Genomic DNA, 19,575 nt, shown 5'->3' on the forward strand with positions numbered 1-19,575 from the left:
TTTAGTTCCCTTCTCTTCATTCTTTCAAGTTTACAGGCCTGTAACTAAAGAATTTAGCATTCAGGGCAAACAACTCCACAGCGAATCATCTGGTGGTTTCTAGTACAATAAATGATTCTTATAAACCGGCAACGATGCTGTTTCTTTACTGTGCCTGTTTGCATTGCCAAAGTTTAAACGGAGCATATTAAAGCATCATGCTCTTTAAAAATCATGGCAACTTACTATTTCCCACTCTTCTCCACGTTACCCTTAGGCGTATCTCTAGTATTTTTTCTCATTCAAGTGTCCTTTGCTATTTAACCTTGTCTTTCCCAGGTTGTCTATGAAATTTTAGCAATGTTTCAAATCTGCGTAAACTATCGCTTCGGTGGTTTATTGTGGGGCCCACGTTATCAGGACCTGTGGAAGGAGTATTCCTGAGAAAGATTTTAAGATAGAAGACTCAGATTATGTTGTCATCCACAATGGAAACCAACATCAATTGGCATTTGAAGCTTACAGTTCACCGACAAGCGTCCAGTCGTCAAATGAGCCTCTTCGACGTCCATTAGTAATAAAAGCCTCAAACGCTCGTGGAGTCTAGGCTGAATATTCACCACCGGTTTGTTTGGGAACTGATCTCTTATATAAGTTGTGCAGTATTAACTTGCTCTGCTGCCCGCAGGCTGACACCTAATCCCGGACTTTTCAGTACCGACAGCTTTCCAGACACACCCATCTTCACCCGCAACTCGCCCATTTTTGCCCTCTCTCACGGTGGTCTGGGCCACCAACACCAAATTCGAGGTTTACTTTTGCCGGTGAGAGCTGATAGAAGTTTTAAAAGAAAAGGAGGCAGAGGAACGGTAAGAAATATTTGTATTAGTAAGAACCATAAATGGTAGAATACATCTGAGACGCGACGACGAGCAGCCACTCTTGGCCACGGCAACCACAGGGACAGAAGCACTCGGGCCAACCGCTCGCCTCGCCGCGCCAACCGCCCGCCCGGGTCACAGTCACGTGACGAGGGAGAGGCGCACGCCGGCTGGGGCGCCGATTGGGCGGCGGCGGGAGCGCGGGGTTTGATGGGAAGGAGTTGGCCGGGCCGGCGCTGTGTCAGTGGCGGCTGCTGCCTGCTGTGGAGGCAGGCTGCGGCGTGGTGGCCCAGGCTGGCAGCGGTGGACGCCAGTGCCGGGCTTTGCCCGCTTCTCGGAGGTAAGAGTGCTTAAAGATGGGGACAGTTGGGAGGGCTCGGCAGAGGGGAGGCGCGCGGAGCCCCACCTTCTCACCCTCCCGCACTCCCGGGAAGTACGCTCGGGTTTCTCTTCTGTCCCTCCCGGGTGGGCCCCGCCCCACGCCTTGTGGCCTAAGAGCTCCGTGGCGCGGCCAGTCAAACTTGCACCGCGGCCCGCGCTCACCCTGTCACCCCAATTCGTCATCTCGATTCCCCAGCACAGTGACAGGGATGGCTCTGAAGGCTGGAGCTCTCTTTTTGCCTCCTGGAGGGTGGTGGTTTCTTGGGGATTCCGGGAGATGACTAGGTTGGACTAAGCATCAGCTCTTTGGCCCATTCGTGTTGAGGCAAAGGATCCGAAGGTCCCAAACTAGTAGAGCCTACGTCACATTATCGCATAGCGTGTTCTACCCACTACTCTTTTCTCTGAATTGTGCGGAGGCGCCACGAGTTGGAAAAATCAGGAGGAGTTGAAAACTGTCAGTGTCACGCTGCTCGGCTCTGGGGTGGGGGCGTGAATTATGTACTAGGATAAGCCGTTCGACAAGCATCGCGTCCCTTATTTGAGGGACGGTGGACTGTGTGAGGGGTGGAGGGACGGGCGAGGATGTGTAATAGGTACATGGTTAGGCATGTCTAAAAGAGAAGAGCAAATCTAAATACGTCAGTATTCTAATTCTTTGGTATCGAGTATGGGGATTGAAGAGGTGAGATTGGTGAACTCGGTTTTGCTAATGGTGCCCTCACGTAAGGTGTGCCCTCTAAGACCTGTGACTCAGAATTTTTTCCGCTTTTCCTACTTGGCTTTTGGTTTGTGGTCCCTAGTGTCGACTGTTTTCTCCTTTCTCTGTGGTCTGGGTGTCACCATTGACAAAATCAGCCCTGTTCTCCAGCAGTTTCAGTGGATGTGAATGAACTTGGTTTCAGGCACATGCTCAAACTGGTAGAGAATGCCTTTCTCTTGTCCTTAGCAGCCCCATAGTTCCCTCTTAGGTGGGCCAACTTGATTTTTGAATGCATTTTCTTAAACAAGAGTTGTGTGTTTGAAATTAGAATTTTAAGTTCCCAGTCGTCTATTGAGACCAGCCCAGTAATGCTGTTAATAAATTTATATAATTTAATTTTTATATAGAATATTAACTTGGAAGTGAATGTAAGAAAAGAAGTGAAATGGTTATCAAACATTTGATTCCATATAGAAATACCTATTAAAATAGTCATTTTTGATAGTATTTAGTTCAGACCAAAAATTGACTTACTATGAAAGCAAGAACTTAATAATCCTGTAATGAAAATATACTTTTAGAGGTATACTTCTTTCCATTAATTTTAGTTTTGGACAATGAGTGTGGTGATTTGGAATATTTCAGAATTGTCTTTCAATCAGGACATTCCGAAGTTAGAGTTCTAGAACAGATCACCTTTAATGTTAAGTTGAAAAGTGCAATATGTTGTGGAGGTACTGTTGATGGTGACTGAGTATTTTCTACTCAAGTTTGGAACTTGATAAATTAAACATGAAACTAAATTCCTATGCTGTTTTCTCCAGAGGTCTACAAGGTTATTTTAATGGAAGAGTGCATAGAGAGTGTTTTGTTTTTTTATACTTGAGAAAATGAGAGCAGTACAATTTCAGTTAAAATATAAACTGTAATTTTACTTTCCAATTTTAAAATTATGAAATGAGTGCTTTCTTATTCAGGAAGTTATTGTGTATTCTATCTGTTTTCTGATAATAATAATGGCTACCATTTATTGTGTGCTTACTGTGTCTCAGACACTGCTAAGTGATAAATAATTTCATTTAATCTGAATGGATGAAGTGTAGGTATTTTCACCTTTTTACAAATGAGGAAACTGAGGCTTAATTCAAGTAATTTGACCAAGATCATATGGCTAGTATGTGGTTGAGCTTTATTTTGAATCCAGACCTATTTTACTTTAAAGACAGAGTTTCCCTGGTCCTATTTTAAAGTGACTTGAAGTGAGCTGAATATTTAAGAATAACAGTTGGAACATTAAAATCTGAATAAATTCAGAAATAAATTCAGAATAACATTAAATTCTGTTACCCAAACCTAAGTCTGAAAAGCAGTCAAAGGAAACCATTCAAAAAATATGGTGGGCAGTATTATTAACTGGAAAACACATTTAGATGAACCCAGCTCTTAAGGTCATGTCAAGTACTACTGTGATATCACAGTGGAAAGAGACTCTCTGTAAATGTTCATGGAAGAGTTCTTGGGGACAAGCCATTTGAGACTGAGCCATCTCTCCACTCAAGTGCAAGCAAATTGATTTATGCTTCAGAAAGAAATGCTAGTGTTAAATGGTTTCCATATGTTTGAAAGGAAGCAGAGATGGACTAGAAAATTGTGAGGACCAGAGCAATAATAACTAACTTGTATTGAGAAAGTGTCAGGCACTATGGTAAATGCTTTAAAATGTGTTATGTCCTTTAAACCTTCCAGTTTTTAATAGGGCCTTACTATCCCTCTTTTATCGATGAGAAAGTTGAATTAGAGAGGTTAAAGTATTTATTTGCACAAGGGCCACAGGACTTGGAGTTCAGATGTTTGGGTGGAAAGGAGGAAGCCAGTGATTGAAAAATAGAAAAGGTATGGAATTAAAGCTATAGAGAAATATTTGATTTATTTAATTTTGTTACACTTTCATAATCCATGGATTATAGTAAATCAGCTTCTTTAACAAATATCAGAATTTGGTAGAAAAATTGCTAGAATCATGGGATTGACTGTTTCTTTTATGAACCTGAAAGCATGGATATGGTATTTCATGATTCTTTATCACCTTAATGTTGTTTTAGGGGACAGATTGAAAAACACAACTCCCTGCCTCAGGGATCTTAGAGGCTAAGTAATAGTTTGATTAACTCCAAAATAATTTTCCAAGCAAATAAGTGATGTCAAACTGGTATTAATTGAGATATTACACATATATTTAAGGTTATACTCAGTACAGAAGTGATATGTAATAAATAAGGCAGTGCTTGCAGTGGAGAAAGCAATAGTCTACGAGTCCAGTATCTAGTCTAGTACAGAACTTTTGTACCAGTTCTGCCTCTAGCTGGAGCTACATAATTTTTGGCAGCTCACTTAGTTTTCTCTTCTTTGCATGTTTCATCATACAGATTTAATCAAGTGAAGAAATTAGACTACTTGAAACACTATAACGACATTGTTTCTTGTGTTTATAACTCACTTTCCACTTCAGTGTCACTATGTACCAACAATCTGATAATGTTAGATGTGCTGTCTTAAATCTTATATATAAATATTCCAACCCAGTCTATATACAACAGTCTTCATTTCTGATTTTGTGTTATTGGGTATAACTGATTGCTTTTAAAAAAATCAAAACTATAAAAGAAAATAAAGGAGGAAAAAAATCAAAACTAAAATGTTTTGCAGTTACTTGCCATCTTTGGGAACTTAGCAAATTACTTGACTTCTCTAGCCTTAATTTCCTCATTTGTACAATGGGGGGGGGGGGGGGAGGGGGGTGCAGTAGTAGCTAAATGATAAAATTCATTTTTTAAAAGTGCCTTCCAGAGAGTAAATTTTAGCAAGTGTTTGATATTATTGTAAAATTTTGATCTTAGTCTTAGGGTAGGATGGCTCTGAAATTGACTTGGAGAGATATAATTCGCTATTTACCAAAATGTGAGGGTCAGTTGTATTCAAAACACTGTGATAGGCACCAAAAGGTAGTGCCAGTATAGCACTACAATGTGTACTTTGAGAATACTAAGTTAAGTGGTTCATTTGAACCTTAACCCCCACCCCCATTCTTGGTTTTTAACATCTTAAGAATGTTTTGGGATCTTTTTAATGTTCTAGCTCAGGTAGAAATTTATACTTTTATTCATAAAGTTTCTTAGAAGGACATTTTAGAAATTTGAATATTGAAGTATTAATATTGAAATATTAATATTGAAGTATTAATTTTAAATTTCAAGTTAAATTTACAAACCAGAATTTTTTCGGACAGATTATAGTTATTTTTGTCCTTAAAAATCACTTTGTAAGCACAAATATTTTACAATAGGGTTCTTTGTTACTTTTCTAACTAAGGAAGTTCAAGACAGGAATGCCTTTTGCTAATTCCAGTCTGTAGATAATGCTGCAGAGTAAATGTACTTTTTTAGTATTGGTATTATTTTGTGGTTACATTTATGGCTAAGAAAAATGTGTGGACTACATAACTTCATTATGTGAAAATGAAGTAGTTTTATATATTGGCAAATATGTAACTATAATTTGGTAAAAATATCAGTTTATACCATTGCCATATTAACTTAAAAAGTATATAATTATTGATTGGTAAATTGATTTAGGATATAATATTGTTGAGCCTGTTGTAGAAAAATAGTTAAAAGAAGGGGATATACAGTTAGCTGACATGAAGGCCAATTAGCTTGAAGAGGGACTTATAGACAAAATTTCAGAATGTAGTGTTTATGCAGTTGTTGAACAGTAGCATTTAGTAATAGAATAAATACGCTAGAGCAGAAGTCGGAGGATAGAGGGGCTTTGGGCCTCTCTTAACTTAGTTTTATTAACTAAATGATAATAATAAAGGCTACCCTGTGAGAAAGTGGTAGTATAGTTTACTCTAATTTACAAAAAGGAAATTAAAGCTCAAAAACATTATGTAATTTGCTCAAGGTCAAAGGTAGCCTTATAACACTTGTTTTTTTATTCAAAATCTACTTGGCTATTATTACTTGTAAGTGATGCTATTCTGAACGTTGTAGAACATCCTTAATTCCACAAAACTATTTTAGTTTGGAGACAGCTGAATGAAAGAAATGGTTTTATTTAAGTATGTAGTAACATGTTTTCTTGGAAGAACAGCCTATGGGACCTAATTTAAAGAACAGAAAATTGCAAAGTTGTATGAATATATAATTCTAAAATCTGTTGTCATTTAAAAAAACCTTTCCAATTTTATTTTCACTTTTAAATGTGCTGGCTTTGAAGGAAGGATTTAAAAATGGTAGACTCCATCTCAATGACTGTCTAAATTCAAATTCTACGTAAGTAGAATCCAAAGAAATTAATATTTTATAGTATTTTTAGGTAGTATTACAGCCAATTTTATTCAGGGTATACTGTGTGTTTAACTTAAATTTAAAAAATACTTGCTTTATTTCCAGCTGTGAATTCCTTTGGACAATTAAAAGATGGGTGGCTTATTTTCTCGATGGAGGGTAAGTTACTTTACAGCTAGTTCTTAAGTCTAACATAAAAGTATCACATAAGGCTACTTTTAAAAATCTTTTTTTGTGGGGTGGATTTAGAGAAGTAATTTCATATTGTCCTTACCTTGATTTAATTTATTTTTTTCTTTAGTCTTTTCTGAATTAATTTTTATTTGGTCTTTTTTTTAAGAGTTCTACTTGTTTTATAGTTATCTAATTCTCTGTTTAACAGAATTATTTTACTTTGACTTAGGAATTATTTTTATTTTGTATTTGTGTACCAATGGTTATATTTTCTTATTCTTATAAATGCCTAAATTTCATTGAAATTAAGTACTTTATATAATACTTATGCTTTACAAGCTATGCCATTTTGTTTAAGACTTGTCACAAATACTTACTGAAGTTAAACTAAACCTGCCTTTTATATCACATATCAAAATTAGAAAAGCAGTTTGATTTTATTGGATAACTCTTTAGGGGAAATATGTCAAATGTCGAGCTAGAAAATATAAATTACATTGATAATTGCTCTTCTCTAATGTAAAAGTAAATGTAGTCTAGGAAATAGTACTTTGCTTATTTTTAGGACTCACTGTTACTATGAGAATGGAGTCTAGGAATGCTTGGTATAGAATTTAGTTTTGAGAATATGACTGGAACCATCTTGTTTTGGTTTGGCATTATATTGACGCCCCCTTCCCCACCAAAAACCCTATGATAGTTCTGCCTGAGGATTAAATTTATCTATTCTTTATTTAATTTATCTTATTAGGTTGAACCAAATAAAATTGCCAATATTCAGTTCTCTTGACTTACAAAAATGGCAATTTCATGTAATTCAGTCTAATGTTAACAAGTTGTAACAACAGTGAATTGATATTCCTTGCCCTCTTAGATTACTGGAGTTGGTAAATATTTTCTCAAGTTTTGTGTGAACCATTTTGGTTGTGTTTTATTCTAGATGGTTTTAAAAAGTATATCTCTGGAAAACAAGCTCTGCTATAATAAAGTAGCCATAGATGCCCTTTTAAATTCTAATTTTCAGAAAGGTATTTTAAACCTTTAGAATGAGAGTAGCCTGTTGATTGATTTTGACCTCCAGAGTCATAAGTGAACTTTTAGCAATAGCAAAAATAGCAATAGCAAATTGGACCTAAAAAGTTGGTAACTTTTTAAATATGTGAATTCTTTTGAATACTATATCATATCTAAGAAAATTTCTGTTGGAGGAAAATTTTTCTCTAATGTTCTGTTGGAGTTAAGAATGATAAAAATTGAGCTGTTAAAGTTGACAGTCCTAGGACTTAAAAGTCAAGTAGGGAAATGCTTATCTTTAATCCTATGTAATTCTACTTGCAATTATATATTATTGTTTTTTAACATAAACCTTCTTATCAGTAAACATTAATTCATTTTGCTTGATAATTGAAAAACCTTAATTTTGGATTAAAATGTTCTTTTCTTATGTGGTTATATAAATCAAATTTTCTTAAACAGGAAAGTAAATTTGTAGTGAAAAGTTTTAATCCTCTCATTTCTATTTCTATAACAGACAAAACCTTCAACTGTAGAAGTGCTGGAAAATATAGATAAGGTATTTTCTTTGGCTGTGAGGTATTTTAATTCATTTTAGAAATTAAATAAATATTGTTTTCCTGTATATTATTTTGGAGATCAAATCTGGTCTGGGAAATTAGAGATGATTAGAATAAATCTGCGAATTTTAATGTTGCATAATCTTAAAAAAAAAATCCAAAGTCTGGGTCATGTAATAAAATCTGTTAGAATGAAATTAAATAATGCACTTGGTGTAAATCAATGTTATGGATAGGATAAAATACATTATAAGATAGTTTGCAATAATTTTTATCAGTCTGCAAAATTTTCACAGTTTTTAATCTTTCTATCATTCTCAAAAATGACTATTCCCTGGAAATATTGAAAATGATGAATAGACTGAAGAATATACTATGGATCATCGTTTGAGGTTTTTTTAAATTATTTTTTTATTTTTAAAGAAGCTTAAGAGTACGTAAATATTATATTAAAAATATAGGTGATTCCCATATACCTCACACCCTCCCCATCCCATACTTTCCCCCATTAGCAACATCTTTCATTAGTGTGGTACATTTGTTACAATTGATGAACACATATTGAAGCATCGCAGCTAACCATGGACTGTAGTTTACACTATAGTTTATACTTTGCACTACACAATTTTATAGGTTTTGACAAAATGTGTAATGGTGTATATCCATCACTGCAATGTCATGCAGGATAATTCCAATGACCCCAAAGTACTCCATGTTACACCTATTCTTCCTTCTCCTTCCCCTCAGAACCTCTAGTGGCCACCATTAATTTTTTTTAATTCTTATTACAGGCAGATTTTTTAAAAAGGCCTTTTATAGGAAGAATTATTATTTGTTTGGTAAACAAATAGTACTTACTGATGCTGATTATAGTCTTCTAATCTTTGCTAATTTGATAGGTTAAAAATGGTTTCTTAATTATGCATTTAAAAAATCAGTGTCAGAAGAGCAATTTTCACATTTAACTTCATTTTTTGCTTATTTTTATTAGTTGTCTACTCATGTCCTGTTTTAAAATATTAAGGTTTATTTTTCATTGAATTTAAGAGTTCTTTCTATATAACTTTTCTGTCATATTGTAAATTTTTAACATTTTAATTTCTTTGTGCTGTTTGAGGTTTACTAATACAGAAAAATTTTCTCTTAACAGGAAATTCAAGCATTGGAAGAATTTAGGGAAAAAAATCAGAGACAACAAAAGTTATGGGTTGGAAGATTAATTCTCTATTCCTCCATTCTTTATCTGTTTACATGCTTAATTGTATACTTGTGGTATCTTCCTGATGAATTTACAGCAAGACTTGCCATGACACTCCCATTTTTTGCTTTTCCATTGATGTAAGTAAGTTGTTCTTTTTGTTGACCTTTTCTCTTTCTCACCAGATAGTTTTAATATGTTCAATCTCTCTCGCTCTCTCTCTCTCTTTTTTTTTTTTAGGAGGCACTGGGGATTGAACCTGGGACCTCGTACATGGGCAGCAGGTGCTCGGACCCTGAGCTCCTGTTCAATCTCTTTTTATTATGAAATAGTAAGGTCTCAGAAGATTTGAATAAACTTGGAATTTTTTCCCCCAGTTTGAAAAGCATTTAAGAAAGTAGAATAATTGTTTTTTTACAATCCAACATACTTAGTGAATATGACCCAGTGACATTAATAATAATGATTCTATCTGACAGTGTTTTGTGATTCTCAAGTAAATGGCAATGGTCTTTCAGGGGCAGTGGGCATGAAATGGGCATTTCAGATTATGGGGAGTAGTGGCAAATGGGGAAGGGTTTGTAATACAAAAAGAACACTGCCCAAATGATTTTGAATATATTCCATTCATTCTATCTCTCTCCCCCATTTTAGTCACTGTTATAGAGCACTTGGACTTTATTATGAAATATTTTGTAATATGGCACTTTACAAAAGGTGTATCATGATTGAGAATTTTTAGAGACTAAGATAGTTGAATAAAAAGTTTGTTCAGTTAAACGTTTTTGGATACTAATTGTGTAGATATTGGATTATAATGGTGTTCAGCACACAAAAATACAAAATCTCTGAGATCTTTCTCAGAATGCTTAGATTAGCATGTGTGATGAATGTTATGAAAGAGAAGTACAGAAAGCTATGGGAGAATTTAACAGGGGGCCCTAATACAGTATGGGATGGTGGTAGGGATCTGGGAGGAGCCTCTATTTTCATTTTTTATTGCTGCCACGAACATACTGACTTATTACAGTACCCATTTCTTATCTCACAATTCTGTAGGTCAGAAGTCCAAGTACCTTGATTGGGTTCTCTGCTTATGGTCTCATAGACCTTAAGTCAAGGTGTCAGCCAGCCTGGACTCTTATCTGGAGTCCGGGGAAAGAATCTGTTTTCAGGCTTAATTCAGGTTGTTGGCAGACTTACGTTACATCTCTCTGACTTCGTCTTCTGCCTTCAGACTGGAGAAAGCTGAGGTGATTGCTTTTAAGGGCTCAGGTGATTACATTAGGCCCACCAGGATAATCCAGGATAATTTCCCTATCTTAAAATCAATGACTAATAACCTTGATTATATCTGCAACGTCACTTCACAGCCTTATTTAGTGTTTATATAACCAGAGGATAGGAATCGTGTGTGTGTGGAGGGGGGGAGGGAGGGACGGGGATGTCTTTAGAATTTGACCTGTGATAGACTCCTTGAGGAAATGTTGTTTGAGTTGAGACCTGAAGGATGAATATATATGTTTAGGATGGTGTGACATGGTGAGAAGAGTGTTTTAGACAGAAGGAAAAACATACTTGATGGCCCTGAAGGAAGATAAAGCATGGTAGATTTAGAGAATTGAAAGAAGGCCAAAGGTTGGATTATAGAGAAAAGTGGTGCTGGGTGAGATTGGATAGTTAGTTAGGCAAGGGATATTTTATGTGGTCCTTATAGTTCATGATAAGGGTTTTAGGCTTTATTCTAAGAGTAGTTGGAAGTTGTTGCAGATTTTTAAAGGAATATGACTTGATCATATTTGTGTTTTGATTTGTGTTTTGAAAATATCATCTAGGCTACAACATGGAGAATAAATTAGAGTACCATAATAATAGACATGGAGCAACAAGTTAGAAGGTTATTATAGTTATCTAGGAAAGAAATGATGGATGGTGATTTGCACTCAAGTGGTGATGGGAGTGGAGAGAAACTTAGTAACTGAACAAAGTAGGTGGATTGAGGAATTAGGTGATAGAATTGAGGTAATATGGATAGATTTTGGTGATTGGTTGTATATAGGAGTGAGACGGACGAATTGCAGCAAGGATAAAGCTCAAGCATATGTCTTGGGAACTTTGGTTGATGGTATAGGGTTATTCATCTAAATAGGGAGCAACATGAAGAGAGGAGTAGGCTAAAACTAAAATACCTGTGTGCTATTCAGGTAGAGCTTCCTAGTGGTAGACAATTAAATATGACTGATATTTGAAGAGAAATTTGAATGGGATATATGAATTTAGGATTTGGCAGCTTATAAATATTAATCCAAGTCATCATCTATCTGTTCCTTCAGTAAATATTAGACACTTGCAGTATTATGTGTCAGCTTTTTAGTATAGTTTGAATTTTTTACAGCAACATGTTCTTCAAATCCTCAGGAACAAAAACAAAAATCCAAAAGTTGAGGGAAGATCTTTTCAAGAAGAGAGAACAGAAAACACAAAGGTTATGAAATAGGGAGAGGGCATGACTTATATTCTGGTGAAAACATGGATATGATTCAACTGTAAACAGGAATGAAGTTCTGACACATGCTACAACATGGATGAACTTTGAAGGCATTATGCTGAGTGAAATAAGCCAGAAGCAAAAGAACAAATATTGTATGATTATACTTATGTGAGACATTAATAAGCAAATTCATAGAAATGGTAAGGTGATTAGAGGTTACCATGAGCCAGGGGTAGGGGAAATGGGGAGTTACTGCTTAATGGATACAGAATTTCTCTTTGGGGTAATAAAAAGTTTTGGTAATGGATGGTGGTAATGGTAGCACAACATTGTGAATGTATTTAATACCACTGAATTTCACACTTGAAATTGGTAAAAATGGGATATTTTGTGTCATGTATCTATGGCTACCAAAAAAAAGAAAAAAATATGAGTATAATTGGAATGTGTGACAGAGAAGGGAGAGTGATATGTGCTGAAGTTGGAGAATCAGGAAGGTCATCGTTAGGAGTTAGAGTTACATTTTGGTAGAAATGGGAAGCTTGTAAAGGTTTTAGTGGAAGACTGGCACTATGCAATTTAAGATAACGTTTGCTACCGTGTAGAAATTGCGTAAGAGGAGGTCAAGAGTAGAAGCAGAGAGATCAGTTAGGAGACTGCTGTAGAAGTTTAACTTATAGGTTAAGATGGATTGGACTACACTTTGCAGTGGTGTTAAATGACTCTTAGAAATATTTTGGAAGTAAAACTAATACAATTTGATGGGAGGAAATAGGAGGTAAGGGAAAAGGAGGACCCAAGGATGACACTAAGGTTTTTGGTTTGAGATTTGGTGAGGGTAGGATCTTTTTTTGGGACTACTATAATTGAAAAAAAATTTTTTACTTATTTAGTCTTTAGTACAGGGGGTATTTTCAAATTGGAGCTCTTAAAACTCATAAATGAAAAAAAAAATGAAATAATTTTAAGTTTACAAGAAATTGCAAAATAATACTTAACCCATACAGAAAACTCCACCCACATATCCAGATCCACCAATTTTTAATTTAGTTTTATTTTTTATTTTTTTAAAGATTTATTTTTATTTATTTCTCTCCCCTTCCTCTCCATTTTCTGCTCTCTGTGTCCATTCACTGTATCCACTCGCATTATCCAGCAGCACTGGGAAACTGTGTTTCTTTTTTTGTTGTTGTTGTTGCATCATTTTGCTGTGTCAACCCTCTGTGCAGTGCCACTTCTAGGCGGGCTGCACTTTTTTCACATGGGCGGCTTTCCTTATGGGGCACATTCCTTGTGCCTGGGGCTCCCCTACATGGGGGCACCCCTGCTTGGCACAGCACTCCTTGTGCATGGCAGTACTGCGTATGAGCCAGCTCACCATATGGATCAGGAGGCCCTGGGGATTGTACCCTGGACCCTCCAAATGGTAGATGGATGCTGTATCAGTTGAGCCATGTCCGCTTCCCCAGACCCACCAATTTTTAATGTCGTTCATCCATCCATCCATCCATCCATCCATCCATCCATCCATCCATCCATCCATCCATCCAGTTAGCTATCCAGCTATGTTTATCAGTTTTCTAAATATTTGAGATTAAGTTGTATACGTCATACTCTTGAACAGTTAGTACTTCCATGTTCACTTATATCACCACCTTAAGTACAGAAATCAAGTTCAAGAAGTTTAAAAGATATAAAGCTTACAGTCTATCCAGTTTTCCCCTATGTCCTAGTAATGGCCTTTTGAGCATTTTCTCTTCTATTATTAGATCCAGCCCAGGATCATATATTGCACTTAATTGTCATTATCTCTTTAGTCTCTCTCTTTTTAAATTGCAGAAACATAAAATTTTCCATTTCAGCCATTCAGTGGGAATAATCACATTTGCAATACTGTGCTACCCTTATCACCATCCATTACCAGAACTTTCCCATCACCCCAAACAGAAACTCTGCACCCATTATGTAAGCTCATACATATTTTTAAACTGTGTATATAGATGCAGGATCCGAAAAGCCTGTGCATGCATAATATTGCAAAATAATGGCCTCTGCTAATTTCTTTATTTTCCATCTCTTCTGAAATCTTTGGGTAATTTTTATTCCAGCCATGGTATTTGCTTTTTAATGTTGAACCTTGTTCTCCTTCTATTTTTGCACAATAAGGGGAGAAAAGAAATTTAGAAAGGAAATAAGTATGGACCCTTTAAAATAATTTAAAAATATACTTTTTACTTAATTCCATAAAAATTGTTTATCTGATTATATCTAGTTGCAAAAGAATGTGTGATAGGGACTTGTACTGGGCTAATTTCAATGGATGATCCACAAATTGTGATCCACTGGTACTGTTATGAATCATAAGATTTTTTTTTTTTGGCAAGTAAATCTTGTACTAATTGTTTTTAAAAATAGAAAAACTTTGTTTCTTTAAGGATGTTTTTAATTTCTTCTGATTTGGTTTGGTCTTTATGCCATTTTGATTATGAAGTTTCATTGTCCTTTCTGGTCCCTCTGACTGTTCTGCATCACTTGTATTTAGTATTCTTGGCTTGCTAAGTTTTTAGAGCCATTTCTCGTTTGTCCTCATTCACATTGTGACCTGGTTCTCAACTGTTGCAGCTTCTATTTCAGTGGGCTCTTTCCTCATTTTTGGAAGCATATGCCAGTAATTTCAACAATGAATAGGATTGTCCTTCTGATTGATGACTGTCAAAAAAGCGTGAAATAAAATACAACAAGGTGAAAGTGGATGCTGTAGTAAATAGAAAAGATAACTTACCACAGGGCATTTTCATTTTCGTTTGAATGTAATATAAGCTATTGCCCAAGTTTATCTCTGGACTTGTTTCCTTTGGAAACAAAAGTTTTGAGGGATGGACCAGGATTGACTTTAAGAATTGGAGGCAGAAGGAACAATAAAGTCAATTGCTTTACTCATCACGGTCTACATTGATTATAAAGCTTTCGTATCTGGGAAAAGTGACTGCCATCTTTGCATTCCAGTTTTCCCAAATGTTTTTTTACTGGACAGAGAACTCATGGATTCAAGATTGAGTACATATTGCATAATCACAGCTATTCAAAGATTGTTTTTTAATGATAGAAATCAATATTCCATATAAGGTGCTTTGAGATTTTATTATATACCTTCACAATGTAATATGGAGCAACTCAGTATGATTTCAGCTTATTGTTTTTCTGCCTTTTTCTTTTTCCTGTACTCTCAATGTGACTTCTTCCTTTCAGATTCAATAGTATGTTCCTAACTCTAATTTTCCAACTCTTACTGAAATTTAAGTATATATATTGCTGAGCTTATTTAATAACAGCCAGTAAGGCCGTGCTCCTTGGTGAAGGAAGTTTTGGGTTACAGTTACAATTTTGTATTTCTGCTTTATACTGGTAGATGTGCATCACCTTGGGAGTTGGCTCACTTTTCAAAAAGTGAACAACCATTAAGCTTTGTCTCTACCCTTAAATAATCCTATAAGCAATCTTATCCTGAATACCTCATTCTTACAATTTATACTTTCTAGAAATTACATTCTCTGTAAGATCATCTCAGAGACCAATTTTGATAAAAATATGTTGCTTTTTTTTTCCTTCATTGGGGTCATGAGGAAGAAATTTAAGCAAGGGAACTGAGGAAGGTGGTCATGTTTCTGTTTTCTTATTTCTCTATTAAATTGAAAGTCATTGAGGATTGGTCTTTGATATTATTTTTGAGATTACTATAGATTCACATGCAGTTACAAGAAATAATAATTAAAGAGTTCTTGTATACCCTTCCTATAAAACTACCCTTCCATAATTCTACAGGAAAAGAGGGAATAACAGGGTACAATAACTGAGCAACATGGAGGACGGGAACAGTGGAACAGTGGGAAAAGACCTTGGCTGGGAGAAAGTCATCTTAGCCATAGGGTTAAGGCAGTGGGCAGGAGAGGGCCATTTTCCTAGAAAGGTTTCCTTAGGAAGTGATCTTACATAAACTTTTTATGTCCCCTCCGCATCTACCCAACTAACATATTAGATGTTTCCTCTCTCCAGCTGGAAGGTTGACAAACCTAATCTGTAGTATTTTAAAGAAAGTAAATGTTTGTTTCATGGCACTCCAATATGAATACAAAGTATCTTTGATTAACTGTAGTTGGCTCTTAAAGGAGAAGGTATCTGTGAACAGCTTGATATTTACTTAAGGAGAATTTTTAGTTTTGGTAGGTAAGAAAATAATTTTGCAAGCATCCCTGTTTGATAGCTATTCACTCTATAGAATGTCAGACTTAAAGACTTATGTGCTGGTGGAGTGGAGATTGTGCTGGGGGAGTGGGTTCAGTCCCCCATACCTCCTGAAAAAAAAACATGCTGATGTAAAAGAAGACATATTTTATTCTTGGATGGGAAGATTCAGCATTGTAATGAAATCAGTTCTCCTTAAATTAGTCTAAAAAGTTGGGATCACAATAAAAATACCAATACTATAAAAAATCTAGGCACATTTATTCCATAATATTTTATTTTATTTTCAGGAGGTATTGGGGATTGAATCTGGGACCTTGTACATGCGAAGCATGTGCTCAACCACCGAGCTACACCTGTTCTCTGCTTCCATAATTTTTTTTTTTTTTTTTTTTTCACGGCACCGGGACTGGGGAATGAACCCAGGACCTTGTATGTGGGCAGCTGGCCTTCAACCACTGAGCCACATCTGCTCCCCTGAGTTTTTTTTTTTTGTTTGTTTGTTTGCTTTTTTTTGTTGTTGTTGTTGTTTTCAGGAGGCACCAGGGACTGAATTTAGGACCTCCTGTGTGGAAATCAGGCACTCAACTATTTGAGCCACATCTACTCCCCATGACTTATTTTTTATTAATTTATTTTTCTTTTTATTTATCCCCACTTCCCTCAGATGGTTCTGTCTGCTTGCTGTTTGTGCACCTTCTCCAGGAGGCACTGGGAACCCAACCTGGGACTTCCCGCATGAGAGGCGAGTGCCCAGCGACTGTAGGCAGTAGCATCTGCTGGCTTGAGGCATCTGCTTGTGTGGAAGGGGTGGACTCTAGCTCTGTTGCGGCAGCATCTAGCTCTCTTGTGGTGGGAGGCAGTGTTTAACTCTATTGTGGCGGTGTCTAGCTCTGTTGCAGTGGTAGGTGGCATTGCTTGTCTTCTTTTATGAGGCACTGGAACCCAAACCTGGTACCTCTCATGTGGTAGGCGAGTACACAAGTAGTGAGCCACATCCACTTCCCACACCATAATTTTTAATGAAAAAATTACCACATAAGAATATCCAGGAAAGTTCTGAAAAAAGGAGAGATGATATATCAGTTATCAAATACCTTGTAAAATTTTAGTGTAGAGTTTGGTACAGTATGTATATAGACACAAGGACTAAAGAAAGAGACTTGAGAATCCAGAATGTATTTTAGAGTGAAAAATTAATTTACATACTTATCTGAATTTATACCCAGATACAATATTTTTAAAATGATGTATAATGTTTGTATACTTATTTCTACAATATGCTAGGCACACATTTACTGTGAATTTATACTATATTTACACTGGATTTAAGAGACTAAGTTTGTGATTAGGATCGATCTTTGAATTTCTTTTCTTTTAGTTCTTTTAATATCACATGATTTCTTACCAATGCAAGGCCTAAAGAAATATCCTCATAGAGGCTTTCAAAGGAGGTATTTAGCTAAATTTATTTTTCAAGTATTTATCTGAAAAGTCAGATTTTTTTTTCTCAAATAGTTTATTCTATTATGTAGAGAAGATCCTCCCAATGTTAACTAATAGGGAAAGAGTAGCAACTTACATTTGTATACAGCTCTGGGTTTGCAAAGTATACTTTTCTCTTAATCTATGTGAAAAGATGACAGTTTTTGGAGTTGATGCTTACTTAGTAAGAAAGGCTTCTATAATATTCTTAACCCTTTGGAGGGTTCATTGGCCTCTCCAGAGAAATGTACTTATGAACAATTTTCTGTATAATTTCAGGGGTCCCTCAGTCCATGGACTTTAGGTTGAGAACTCCTTCTTTGACAGCACAGGTAGACTTCTAATGTACTCTTAGATGGAAAACCTTTTTGATTTATACTTTTGCTTTTCAAAATATAAAAGGAAACATATCTAACTCTAATTCGAAATATGTCTTTGTTTTCATTTGATATGGCTTTTGATTCACTTAGTTTTTTTTTTCTTTGTAGCATCTGGTGCATAAGAACAGTGCTTATTTTCTTCTTTTCCAAGAGAACAGAAAGAAATAGTAAGTTTAATTTCCAAGTTTTTATAAATAAATAAATAAAAAGTATCTTATAGTATATTGATTTGTAACTGATTGGCAGGTTGTGAAATGATAAAGTGGTAAATATTGGGGAGTTGTTTATTAGAGAGCATAAGAAAGTTTATGAATGGTCAGGATAGTTCTATTTTTCATTTGTGTTATTTCTGTCTTGTTCATTTATAATTTTTTTTTACATAAAACAAGACAATACATTTAGTTAAATCAAGAGAGACTATATTTGCTTATGATGAAAGGTATAACTTATCAGCATGTAAATTAGTCTAGATATAAAACTTATATTATTACATAGAGTGAAATATAGTTACATGTCTATTGATTTTTAAAAAACTATACCACTCTTTAACCTAACAACCCCTAGAATTTTTTTTTTTTTTTTTTAAAGATTTATTTATTTAATTTCCCCCCCTCCCCCGGTTGTCTGTTCTTGGTGTCGATTTGCTGCGTCTTGTTTCTTTTGTCGGCTTCTGTTGTCCGCTTCTGTTGTCGTCAGCGGCACAGGAAGTGTGGGCGGCGCCATTCCTGGGCAGGCTGCTCTTTCTTTTCACGCTGGGCGGCTTTCCTCACGGGCGCACTCCTTGCGCATGGGGGCTCCCCCACGCGGGGGACACCCTTGCGTGGCACGGCACTCCTTGGCGCATCAGCACTGTGCATGGCCAGCTCCACACGGGTCAAGGAGGCCCGGGGTTTGAACCGCGGACCTCCCATATGGTAGACGGACGCCCTAACCGCTGGGCCAAAGTCCGTTTCCCTAGAATTTTTTTTAATATGAAAATTATTGCAAAATTTTCTTCTATATTTGGTCCATATATGTGTAGATTTTAAAGATTTTCTGGTCTAGAAACTATGAGTTCCAATTAACAAGAGATTTATAAAGAGAGATTTGTAAATTTCATCTTAAATGAACTTTACATGTGACTTTCTTATTTTAACTTTATATTATGGAAAATTTCAATGATATACAAAAGTAGACTGAATAGTATAATGAGCCCCTGTGTACTTATCACCCATCCTAAGTAATTATCTGCTTATAGTCAATCTTGTTTGATCTTTACCTCCCACCCACTTCTCCACTTCCTGTATTATTCTGAAGTATATCTCAGATCTATCCATTACTGGATTTTAAAAATGTAGAAACACAATAAATCACATCATATCTAAAAAATTATTCTTAATATCACAAAATATTAAATATAAAAATAATACATTTCCAATTTCTTAAATGCCATATATGTTTAAAACATTTTTTGTTTGTTTGACTAAAGATCCAAATACAATTCATACAAATATATGACTATCAGACAGCCTTCATTCATGACCTCTCTTTCACCCAATTTGGAGTCTGTGCTCTAACTCAGTGACCATTTCCTTGCAGACACCTTTGATTCCTTTGTCCACCTTTCCCTCCCTACTTGTCTGGCAAGCCCTACTCTTTTTAAATACAATTATATGCTTGATACATGACTTATAACACCCTATCCTGATTAAATACATTTATATGCTTAATCTGTGTCTACATCAGAGTAGCTAAATTT

At 35.7% G+C, this 19,575-nt stretch overlaps 1 protein-coding gene across 3 annotated transcripts in view; it reads left to right on the forward strand.

The window, feature by feature from the left end:
• Positions 1-997: 997 nt before the first annotated feature.
• LNPK (lunapark, ER junction formation factor) overlaps positions 998-19,575 on the forward strand; it is a 96,533-nt gene continuing 77,955 nt past the window's right edge. Inside the window, exons 1-5 of one of the 3 annotated variants that reach the window (XM_058300612.2) lie at positions 998-1,200; positions 6,399-6,452; positions 7,999-8,040; positions 9,192-9,379; positions 17,946-18,004. In XM_058300612.2, the coding sequence (XP_058156595.1) occupies positions 6,426-6,452; positions 7,999-8,040; positions 9,192-9,379; positions 17,946-18,004 (316 nt within the window). In that variant the 5' untranslated portion in view covers positions 998-1,200; positions 6,399-6,425. Of the gene's footprint in view, positions 1,201-3,504; positions 3,650-6,262; positions 6,279-6,398; positions 6,453-7,998; positions 8,041-9,191; positions 9,380-17,945; positions 18,005-19,575 lie in introns of those variants that run through there. The other 2 variants (XM_058300613.1, XM_071216245.1) reach the window with 2 other exon arrangements.

This window comes from Dasypus novemcinctus, chromosome 7 (assembly GCF_030445035.2).
Source record: "Dasypus novemcinctus isolate mDasNov1 chromosome 7, mDasNov1.1.hap2, whole genome shotgun sequence".
NCBI lineage: Eukaryota > Metazoa > Chordata > Mammalia > Cingulata > Dasypodidae > Dasypus > Dasypus novemcinctus.